At 40.1% G+C, this 11,620-nt stretch overlaps 1 protein-coding gene and 1 non-coding gene across 2 annotated transcripts; one reads left to right on the top strand and one right to left on the bottom strand.

Annotated features, from left to right (window-relative positions):
- Nucleotides 1–538: 538 nt before the first annotated feature.
- LOC143400831 (olfactory receptor 7E178-like) lies at nucleotides 539–7,869 on the bottom strand. Its single transcript, XM_076857821.2, has 4 exons — nucleotides 7,450–7,869; nucleotides 6,106–6,251; nucleotides 5,060–5,128; nucleotides 539–1,481 (listed from the first exon to the last, which is right to left on the bottom strand). Exons 1-4 carry the CDS (start codon nucleotides 7,867–7,869, stop codon nucleotides 539–541), a joined length of 1,578 nt encoding a protein of 525 aa, XP_076713936.2.
- Nucleotides 3,336–3,439, top strand: LOC143383917 (U6 spliceosomal RNA). Its single transcript, XR_013089213.1, has one exon. It is a non-coding gene; the product is annotated as a U6 spliceosomal RNA (small nuclear RNA).
- Nucleotides 7,870–11,620: the final 3,751 nt, after the last annotated feature.

Raw genomic sequence — 11,620 nt, 5'->3', positions numbered from 1 at the left:
CTGCTCGTTGACTATGGTGTGACCTTGGAGGCTCAAAGCATAGAACTCCTGACTGGCCAATAGGTGAGCACATCACAAACTAAGGACTTCCTAACAGCAATGGTGGAAGAATAAGGGTAGAAAATGAACATCAACTGATTATTTTCAGTAATTCTTTGCAAAAAAAGTCCATTTTTCTTATTGCATTCTTTATTCTTTAAAAATAGTAGCTTCCCAAGAAAATTTTCATTATGGCGTTTTAAAATTATAAATATTTGCCATTATTATCATCATCAATAGCATAGTTTAATGGCATTAAATATAGACTTTGTTGTGATACAGTAACCATCATCCATCTCCTACATTTTTCATAGCACCAATATGAATCCTTGTTCCTAGTAGGAACACTTCCCAAATTTGCCACCCGATATAGTCTGCACCATTCTACTATGGAACTCTATGGGAAATTAACACATAAGAAGCATATTGACAGGGCCAGGTATTTAGCTTTACTGCATTTGCCCACACACATTGCAACCAGACCTCACAGGGACAAAGATCAGACTGCCCACCTCTGCAGCCTCCTCAAGGCCCTTTTAATGTCCCTGTTCCTCAGGCTGTAGATGAAGGGGTTCAACATGGGGGTGACCACAGTGTACATCACTGAAGCCACCGCATCCTTTCTGGGAGAATGTGATACAGCTGATCCAAGGTACACTGCAGTACCTGTTCCCAAAAATAAGCAAACACCTGCCAAGTGAGAACCACAGGTGGAGAAGGCTTTGTACTTTCCACCTAAAGAGGGGATTCTCAGAAGAGAGGACATAATTTTATAGTAAGAGAAAAAGATTCCTGAGATGGGAATAAGGCCATATAAGGCAGCAAGAAAATACTTGCCAATGTTATTAGAGTATGTGTCAGTGCAGGAAAGATTCAGAAGTACAGAAGGGTCACAGAAGAAACTGGAAATTTCAACATTCTTGAAGTTGGTAATCTGTAAGATCATCAAATTGTGCAGCTGAGAGTCCAAAAGACTCAGCAAAAATGACACCAAAATTGAGAAGCCACAGAGGCGAGGGTTCATAATGACTGTATAATGCAGGGGGTGACAGATGGCCACAAACCTGTCATAGGCCATCACAGTCAGAAGCATGTAATCCAAACAAACAAAAATGATAAAAATAGACATCTGTGTCAAGCATCCTACATAGGAGATAAGTTCATTGTGAATTTGAATGTTTACAATCATGTTTGGTACCGTGGTAGAGATGAAGCCAATGTCAGCCAAGGACAGGTTGGAGAGGAAGAAGTACATGGGGGTGTGGAGGTGGGAATCAGAGCTGATGGCCAGGATGATGAGCAGGTTTCCCAGGATAGTGACCAGGTACATGGACAGGAACAGTCCAAAAAGGACCTGCTGGAGGTCTGGATCATCTGAGAGGCTCAGGAGTTGGAATTTAGAGTCACGGGTTACGTTTTGTGCTAGTATACTGCTTGAACACCTTTTGAAAAAACAAAGTAGGTGTTACAAAAAATATGTAAAAAGGCACCCCTTATTCTGTAAGCATTTGTATTTAAGTATGTACAAGGAAGCTGCTCACACTTAGGTCCATACACCTTCAACAACAGTTGTCAGTAGTGAGACTCCCAGTTTCTGCCTACTCTTTCATTCTTTCTTTATAGTTCACTCCTATTTCCATACTCACATTTGTGGCATTTTCATAAGCAAAGTTAGAAATCCAGGAGGAGAGGAGAGAAGTTCATGATCACAATGAAATACAGCTTACTATTTAAGAAAAAAAGGAAATAAGTAATGACTTTCCTGTAAGAGAAATTAGGAAGCAGTTGATATACCTCTAAGCCCTGGAACAAATTCCTTTGACAAGATATTTGTTACTATGTAACGATTGCTTTTCCTGACAACTAAATCAAGGAGGATGCATCATAACCAGAAAGCAGTAGGTTCCATTTTCTGCAAGGGGTCTCATCATTCTTTGATATTCTAATTTTTCTCCTTTGTGCATATTTCTCTTTAAAAAATATATATAACATGAAACAAGAATCCTTGCCTTTGATAAAATTCAGATTTTGATAAATATGATTGATTCAATAACAATAATCAATAATAGCACTAACCACAAATGCAGCACTAGTGTGTAGTGTACCTATCAATGATTTTTAAATCCTAGACTGTAAAATCTCCTTTGAGTAGTTTTATTTCACACAGGTTTATTGTGTAAAACAATACAATATCAGCAAAGTATCTGTTCTATAAAATGGCACTTAACTCTTTTTCTTTTTCTTGATCCTGTACTTCCTCTAGCCTGCCAAAACTGCTTCATGGTTTTCTGATCTCAATCCATCAAGTTTATTTTTTATGATCTAAGAAAAAGAAAGCCCTTAAATCAAGTTTTATTTCCAATTTTCTTATTTCTTCATGAATTTTCTGGTCATTCCTGACACCTTGATTTCAATTCTCTTATTTAGGCTACATGAATTACACTTGAGTTTATTTTCATTTTTCACCGTGGTTGAACTGGACACAGCACAAAACAGAATATAACAATAAATAATAAAACAACTTTTTCAAAACTTCCTCATCTGTAAAATGAGGTAATAATTCCCAACCTTGTATGGTTCTCATCAGGAAATTATTTTAACAAGTCTTTCAAGTTGCATAACTTGTAATTCTCTCCCACTATCAAGTGTCCCTGTGTATATCTTAGAATATATATACACAGTGATGTCATACCAACAAAAATGTATCTGCATGTCCACTTGTGAAATTCTCCATGGTACTTTCTTATACCAAATCTGATATCCATTGACTAACAACATCATAAAATAGAACACGCTCCATGAATATTATCTACTCTTATTGTTCATAATACCCTTATCTATATTAAAATATGTTAATCTGATAACACTTGTGCCAGGACTAACATTGGCAAGAGATCTGAATCATTATATAAGAAATTTGAGTCTTAGTATCTCTGCAAACCTGTCTCCCAGACACATCTACTGTCATGAAATGGGAAGGTGTAATTTTCTATTGGTATTTTCATTTCAATGTTATCTACCATACATTTTCCTTTATAAAAATTGCTTTAAAATTACCTAAAAATAACTTATCTAAGCATTCTGCAAAAAAAAAATGCCTATTGCCATGAAAATATATCAGTTTACATTAACCTGAGGTGATAATTCCTCTGTGAGGTACATTTCTCTTCTTCAGTTTTTATCTGATGCAAAGTGCTACCTGAAGGAAAGACCCTGTCATTTAGTTGGAGAGTTTATTAATATGGCAATGATTTCAAAACCCTTCTGTCATTGATGTGTCACTCAAATAAGAATATGCTTGCTTTGGCAACACATATATTAAATTAGAATGATACAGAAAAGATTAGCATGGACCCTGTGCAAGGATGACATGCAAATACATGATGTGTTCCATATAAAAAAAAGGATGTTCCATAAGGTCCTGGTTGGGGATAGGAGACTGATTTCCAATGTTAAAAAAGTTCATTCTGAAATTTGCTATTAATGACCTACATTTGTCTCCCTATAAGAGCAGACAATATCATCTACATCTTCTCAATCCTAATATGTATCAGGAAAACGAAGCATCAGCCCAAGTAGTACTGTGAAGTACTGTCCATGAAGACTCCTGAAGAAATTTCAACTTGTGCAGGGAATACTGTTTCCCTCTGGCTGCAGTGGAAGAGCTGGTGCCCTGGGTGGAGTCAGGAAGGCAGCACATGTATCTCTAAGGGCAAAAATGATGTGTCCCATCCAGAAACAGAAACGGTCACTTCAGACCACTGAATGCATTAGGTGCATGAGTGGCATGAGGATCAACCTAGTCATGCTAACAGTAACACTAATGTCTAGAATATTTTTGCCCAGATTTTATTCACATATCTCATATTATACAGAGAAGAGCACCAAGTATCTATTTATCTTTACTCATTGCAGTTACATCAGTGGGAAATCAACCCAGATGGCAAGTCTGAATCTAGACCTCAATAAAACTAGGGACTACCGTTCATAGAGATTGGGACTGACAGACTCTAAAATGGATTAATCAAAGACTTTTTTTTACTTTCCCACTTAACAGTTTTCAGCCATAGTCCATAGACCTTAACCACTGGTAAAGCTCAGGTACATTTTATAACACTTTCCAGTTTTTTGAGTGGGAATGAAATCAAGACCTAACATTAGTTTTCATGGAAGAGCATGTGGTGAGCTCAAGGAGGTTATGGAGGGAGGCCATGAGCATGATTTATGCTGAATGATCATGAGCCTATCTTACTAAGATCTCTTCTGTGACCTGTGGCTGTTCCTCCATTGTGTATGCAGCAAGTGCCCCCACTGCTCTGTCCTGTGATTCCCCAGGAATCCTACAGGAAGAGCACCATGGGCCAGGCTCTCTTTCTTCAGGACAGGGACTAGGAATGGCTAGTGGGCTTGCTGATGGAACAGCCTGCCAGAATTCTCCCATGATGCCCTGAGACCATGGTCAGACAGCCCAATGCAACCAGGCTGCTGTCTCCTAGCAAACAACAACAAGTTGCATAATTATAAAGCTCTTTTTTTTACTGTAAAAGAATAATAAATGAGGCATGCATTATCAGAATAGGACACACAAAAAGTGAGACAGATAACACAAAATCTGTTCCTCAGCCCCTGAGCCTGGAAACCCTGAGTGACAGTTCATGATGTTCTGGCTTCTGTCATCCCCTCATCATCCTTATCAAGACCACCAGAGGTCTTTGCTAGAGCTTAAGAAACATAGTTGAAGGACCAATTTTTATTGGAAATAAAAACAGCATGGGTGAAGAGCACATTTTAAATGAGATATATGACAGCCCATCAAAAGTATTCTTAAAAAAATTCACAAATACCATATATGAAACTTGACCTCCTGATATCCCTCCATCTGGGAACTCCAACTTTGATGTTTGTTCTTCTGAAAAAGAAGCAACACTTACAATTCCAAGGCTCCCAGTGCACTTATAAGGTTATGCTGCTTCTCTGCTGGGTAATGATAAGGACTGCACATGCCACTATCCACCCATACCTGGTGCCCAACAAAGGCTCAGACTCTGTGCCCAGCATTCTCAGGAATATGCTGTCAGCTGGGAGCTTCCTGATGCCGAAACACATCAGGGGACACAGCCACAAAACTCACTGGACAAGAACTATCAGTGAAAGGGCTGCAGGCACAGACTGACTGTGGATTAATATAGAACCTTGGAAGCTCAGTGCACAGAGCTCACAATTAAACTAATTGGTCCATGCAATGCCCCTCTCTAAGGACTTCCCAACATTAATAAAGAAAGACGAAGAAGAGAAAATGAAGGTCCACTTAAGTTTTGGACCCTAGCTGTAATTAGGAAGAACCTTGCATAATTAATTACTTCTTTCATTTTATGTTTTTTAAACACTTCTATTTTTTTCATTATTTTAAATTTGTTCTAACTGGTTATACATGAAATCAGAATGCATTTCAATTAATTCATTGTATACAAATGGAGCACAATTTCTCAATTCTCTGGCTGTACATATGCAGAATCATACAAGTCAATGCAATCATACATGTTCATAGGGTAATAATGTCATCTCATTCCTCTATCCTTCCCATCTTCATACTCCCCTCCTCCTGTTACTTCCTTATGCCCAGTCCAAATTTCCTCCATTTTCCCCTACCCAACACCCACTATGGATTAGCTTCTGCATATCAGAGAAAGCATTTGGCCTTTTTTTTTTTTTGAGATTGGCTTATTTCACTTTATGTGACATTCTCTAGCTCCCTGTTAGGCTGAATAATATTTCATTGTGTATATACCACATTTTCTTTATCCATTCATCTATTGAAGGGCATCTAGGTTGGTTCCATAGTTTAGTTATTGTGAATTGAGCTAATTTAAGCATTGATGTGGCTGTTTCTCTGTAGTATGCTGACTTCAGGACCTTAGGGTATACACCAAAGAGTGGGATAGCTGGGTGAAATTGTGGTTCCACACCAAAATCTAAACACCAAAAAAACAAATAATCCTATCAATAAATGGACTGTCCAGTGGCCCTAATGTCCAGTGGCCCTCACTTCAGCCTTCGGGTACCAACACAAGCTCAGCTAAGAGCTTCCTGATGCAGACGTCCACAGCAAGAAGAGCAGGTATGGAGCCCACTGGACTGGAGTCCTCCAGCTGAAGGGCTAGAAGAGGCACAGACTGATTGTTGACTACTGTGTGAACTTGGTGGCTTAATGCCTAGGGCATCCAATTTACCAAGCAGTTTTGAAGCATATCAGGAAGAAAAGGAAGAGAAATTAGACGTCAATAAGTGTTCACAGTTTATATCAACTACTAACGAGGTTCTCCTCTAATATCAATTTCTCTTTAAAGACTTTTTTCATATTAGTATTAGCATGGTAAATTTAAGCTACAAAAAGTTACAATTTCACCTTTCTCGAAGTATATAGATGTGCAGCATTAATCACATGTGTATTTTTATGACACTGACACCGTGATCCATCTCCAAAATTTTTCATTTTTCCAAAGTGATAATTGGTTCCAAATGTGAAAAATTCCCAAACATTTCTTCAAAGATTAGCGACAGGCATTGAACACAGAATGTGAAAAACTAATTAGAAATTTTTTTTTTTTAAAAAAAAGGAAGGAAAGGCTCTGCTTCTGTTGGCCTCACACATGTATGCTGGAGAGAGTTCACTCCACAGCCAGTCAGAGTCCTGGAAGGGCACAGGCTCAGGAGTTTGGCTGTGGTTGCTTGGCAACGTCTGTTTCCAGGAGGACCACTACCAAACCATGAGCTCCGCTGTGGATGGTGCTGTGGGGAGACTTGGCTCAACTCTAAGGGCTAGGTTGGGATTGCAGAGGTGGTTTTAGGTGAGGGGGAGGGAAGATGCCTCTGAGGCCCTATCCTCTGCCAAAGAGAAGACTTTTGGCTTGGGAACTCAGGACCAGGGGCCCTCGGGCTCCTCCACCGGCCTGAGGATGACGTGCCTGTGCTTTGGGCAGGGAGGTCTTAATGGATGTAGCTGGCCCAGGTACCAGGTAGGATACAACCTGTGAACAATGTGCAGAAGGCTGTAAGTGTGGGCAGCAGATGAGAAGGTAACAGGTAATAGGCTGCAACCTAGCAGCAAGAAGCCTGAGGCACCAGAAGGAGGACATGTGTGAGAAGTAAGCAAAGTCCAGGTTGCACAGCAGGAGGAAGACCAGGGAGGAGTGATCTCCCTCACTAAGACACCTGGTGGCACTGCCCCTAAACCGCCTCAGCCCTGGGACCTGCAAACTAGGAGGGGACTGATGCCTAGTCCACCTGGATGAGTAACCAAATAAAAACTGGGTTCCCATCCACTAAAAAAATAAATAAAAATAAAAAAGAATATTTAGCTTTGCTGAATTTTCTAACAAACAATGCAACTGGATTCTTCATGTGCTATACTAGACATTTCTGCTGTTTCTGCCACCTCCTCAGGACACTTTTAATGTCGCTGTTTCTCAGGCCATAGATGAAGGGGTTCAGAATGGGGGTGACCACAGTGTACATCACAGAGGCCACTGCACCCTTCCTGGGAGAATATGATGCAGCTGAACCAAGGTGCACTCCAAAAGCTGTTCCTAAAAATAAGCCAACAACTGCCAGGTGAGAGCCACAGGTGGAGAAGGCTTTGTACCTCCCCCCTGAGGATGGGATCCTCAGAATGGTGGAAACAATTTTATAGTAGGAGAAAAGGATCCCTGAGATGGGGAAAAGGCCATATACTGCTCCAAGAAAATACTTGACCAAGTTATTATAGAAGGTGTTGGAACAGGAGAGATTGAGAAGCTCAGAAGGGTCACAGAAGAAACTATCGATTTCCATGTCCGTGAAGTTGGTGATTTGTAACATCATTAAAATGTGCAGTTGGCAATCCAAAAGGCTGAACAGAAATGACAACAAAGTTAAGAAGCCACAGAGGAGAGGGTTCATCATAACTAGATAATGCAGGGGATGACAAATGGCCACAAAACAATCATAGACCATCACAGTCAGGAGCGTATAATCCCTACATGCAAAAAATGGTAAAAAAAAAAAAAAGACATCTGAGTCAGGCAGCCTATAGGAGATGACTCTGCTGTGAGTTTGGATGTCCACAATCATCTTTGGGACTGTGGTGGAGATGAAGCAATGTCAGTCAAGGACAGGTTGGAGAGGAAGAAGTACATGGGGGTGTGGAGATGGGAGTCAGAGCTGACGGCCAGGATGATGAGCAGGTTTCCAAGCACTGTGACCAGGTACATGGACAGAAATAGTCCACAGAGGACATGCTGCAGGTCTGAATCTTCTGAGAGGCTCCAGAGTTGGAATTCAGAGACATCTGTTAGATTTTGTGCATCTATATAAATGAGACATCTTTTGAGAAAAAGAGTGAGGGAAAAGAAACAAATCAGCAAGCACCCCTCACTCTGTGTACATTTGAATTGAAGTATTCACAAGGGTTGTGCTCACACTGGAGATCCACATGCCTTCAATGTAATTCTCAAAAGTGTACACCCTGTCTTGCATACTCTTTACTCTCCATCATTCACCCCTCTTTCCACACCCTATTTGCAGACATTGAACTGAGAAATATTAGAAGCCCAAGAGCAGAGGAGAGAAGAAGTTCATGATCAAATAAAATATAGACTACTGTTTGAAGGAAATTTCAGGAAACAGTACTAACCTTCCTATTAAGCAAAAAATAATCTTCATTAAAAATTTAATTAAGCACCAGTCCATTTTAACTTTTTTTTTTGCTAACAAGTTGAGACAAATTTCTTTGATTTATTCCACTTAAGATACCACCTAAACTCCTGACAGTAGGTGTGTCAGGTATCTTCAAAGGGTTTCAGTATTCGTTGATTTCCTCATTTCCTTCCTCTGGGTTTTAAGCTTGCTGTTCAAAACATTTATAATATAAAACAAATATTCCAGTCTGTAGAGAATTTCAGATTTCAATCAATATGATTGAGTTAAATGCACATAATCAACAGTAACACAACAAATGTGACAGAAGTAGATGATATTGAAATCATAAATGAAGAGAAACACTTTGAATAGTTTAATTTTACAAAACCTTATTTGTATCAACCCATAGAATATCAGGAAATTATCTGCTATACAAATAAGTCTTTTGTTCTTCCCCCCCCCACATCTGACCTGTTAAAACTGTTTCATGGTTTTGTAATCTCAGGCCATCAAGTTTGCAGTTGAAGATTTTAGCACCATTGAAAGCCCCAGACTCAGATCTCTTTTCTAACAACCCTATAGCCACATCATGGATGTCTGACCATTCCTGAGACATGCACTACAGTTCTCTTCCCAAAGCCACATAATGGTAACTTAAGTTTGTTATTTGCCAGTTCCCACTGTGACTGAATTGGAAAACAGTGCAAAAGAAAAAAAAATAGGAAATAAAGCAAACACTCTGGGTAATTTCCAAATTGTAAATATGGGGAAATAAGCATGAGCCTTGTATGGTCAATATATGAAATTATGTTTTAAATCTTTCCAAATGCATACTAATACTTATGTCTCATTATTATATACACCTGTGGGTACTTTAGGATGTACTTTAAGACATTAGACTCACACCAATTTAATCAGCATATTTGCATGTGAAGTCCTTTCTTACAACAGAAAAGGAAACCACAGTCTAACAATATCCTGGCACTTAGAACATGCTCTAAACTATTAGCTATTATTATAGTTAATAATACCCATGACCTATATTAAAACATACAATTTTGATGACACCTGACTCAGGAATAACATTAGAACAAGATTTGAACAATTACCTAAGAAATTGGTATCTCTGCATGATTCTATTTTCCTGCAAACCTAACACTCCTACTGTCAGGAAGTGGGGTAATTTTCTGTTGTTATTTCTATGTCAACATTATCTACCCAGACAGCTTTCTTATTAAATATTGCCTTAAAAGTAATTAGAGCTCATCTAACTAGTGGGCAACACAATTTTAATTGCCTGTAAATGTATTGCTTTACACTCACTTGTTGTGTGAAGTCTCCCTGTGAAGCACATTTCTCTATTTTAAAGGCTTTATTGGATGCGAAGTATTGGAGACACGACCTCCTTAAATTAGAAAATCATTATGGCAATCATTTCAAAGCCCTTCTGCCTCCCTCCAAGTCACAAATAAGAATATCTGGATAACATGTTGGCAGGGGATAGTTGTTTGATTTCCAAAGAAAAAGGCATGTCCAAATTTACTAAAAATGAACTGCATTTCGGTCCCTACAAGAACAGTCAAAATTGCCTACATCTTCTAAATTCCTTATATGTATCTGGAAAACGAAGCTCCACACCCAAGTAGTAATGTGCTGTCCTTGAAGACTCCTGAGGAAATTTCATCTTCTGTAGGGAATGCTATTTCCTCTGGCTGCAGCAGCAGAGCTGGTGCCCTGGGCTGGAGTCGGGAAGGCAGCATTTCAGACCCACACCCCACCTGCCAGTGTGTGTGCAGTGTGTGAATCTCTCCTCCTCTCCCTGCTCACTCTGAAGGGAAACAGAAAACAACACCATCTCCACAACATGTGCAGCATCAAAGGGAAATTTGGAATTCAACAAACATTTGGTAATTGTGATTTTTATAAACGAATTTCATGTTTAGGTAACTATCAGCATTATGGAGGAAAGCCATGGCCAAGGGCAGTGGAGGCTGGAATGGAGTGGAACTCTGACCTGTGCCTCGTGGAAGGCTGAGGTGTTAAGTGCCCTTCAGCTTCTGCCTCCTGGCCTTTCTTCAAAACCATGCAAATCCTTGCTATGGTTTCTAAAACGCTGTCTACTGGGCATGATATTAAATAAAAATTAAGGTTTCCTATGTCCAAAACATGGACCCAGAAGGACACTGTTTTAGCGTGTCTCTGTTCCCTTGGGCACTGCTGGAAGGAAGGAAAGTTCAGCCAGGAGGCCACAGTGTGTTCATCCAAATTGATTCTGACCAATTTAGGAAAGAAAAGGTGGGTGGTTTCAATGCTCAACAGACTTGCTCTAGGTGACCCCCTGTGCCAAGCAGGGCACGGGCCCCAGAGGGTCAGAATACACAGCACATCTGTAAGGCCAAAAATAAAACATGCCATCTAGAAATAGGAAAATTGTCACTACTGGCCACTGAACAAACTAGTTGAGTGCCATTAAGCTTAACCTAGGCATGACTAACAATAACAATAATTGTGGTGAGCTGCTTCTGCAGATTATGGTCACCATTACAAGATGGCGCTGGCTCCGCTGTGGTCTGTGACAAACAACTCCTTATTTGGGAGAGTTGGTGCATGGTTTTTCAACACCCTATGAGAAAGTTCCACGTGGCAGCTTCGTATTGGGGCTTGAGATGCTTTATTAAGGCTGGGAGGGGCATCCGAAGGGATTAAAAGAAATATCAAGGGCCTGAATAAACTGCTGAAAGAAGATTCCTGAGTTGCGTCTTCCTTGCGGGCAAGGGGTCTCGACAAGTGGTGCCGAAACCCGGGAACCAGAACTTTCAGTAGTCAGGGGTGGTGCACCGGTTAGTCCCAGGTAAGTGGGATCCACGATCAAAGCGGGGATTAGTCCCAGGTAAGTGGGATCCGC

The sequence above is a fragment of the Callospermophilus lateralis genome, chromosome 1 (assembly GCF_048772815.1).
Source record: "Callospermophilus lateralis isolate mCalLat2 chromosome 1, mCalLat2.hap1, whole genome shotgun sequence".
In the NCBI taxonomy this organism is placed as follows: Eukaryota; Metazoa; Chordata; class Mammalia; order Rodentia; family Sciuridae; genus Callospermophilus; species Callospermophilus lateralis.
Note: the sequence above shows the minus strand (reverse complement) of the source record. Positions and strands in the feature narration are given on the sequence as shown.

Excerpts from the sequence above, each read along its gene's own strand:
- LOC143400831 (XM_076857821.2), bottom strand. The coding sequence starts at position 7,869 with ATGGAAATCGATAGTTTCTTCTGTGACCCTTCTGAGCTTCTCAATCTC. Across the intron at positions 5,129-6,105 it reads AAGCTCTTAGCTGAGCTTGT|GAAGCTCCCAGCTGACAGCA; the intron begins GTTGGTACCCGA and ends TTTCGGCATCAG. Across the intron at positions 1,482-5,059 it reads GAGCCTTTGTTGGGCACCAG|GTGTTCAAGCAGTATACTAG; the intron begins GTATGGGTGGAT and ends TTTTTTCAAAAG.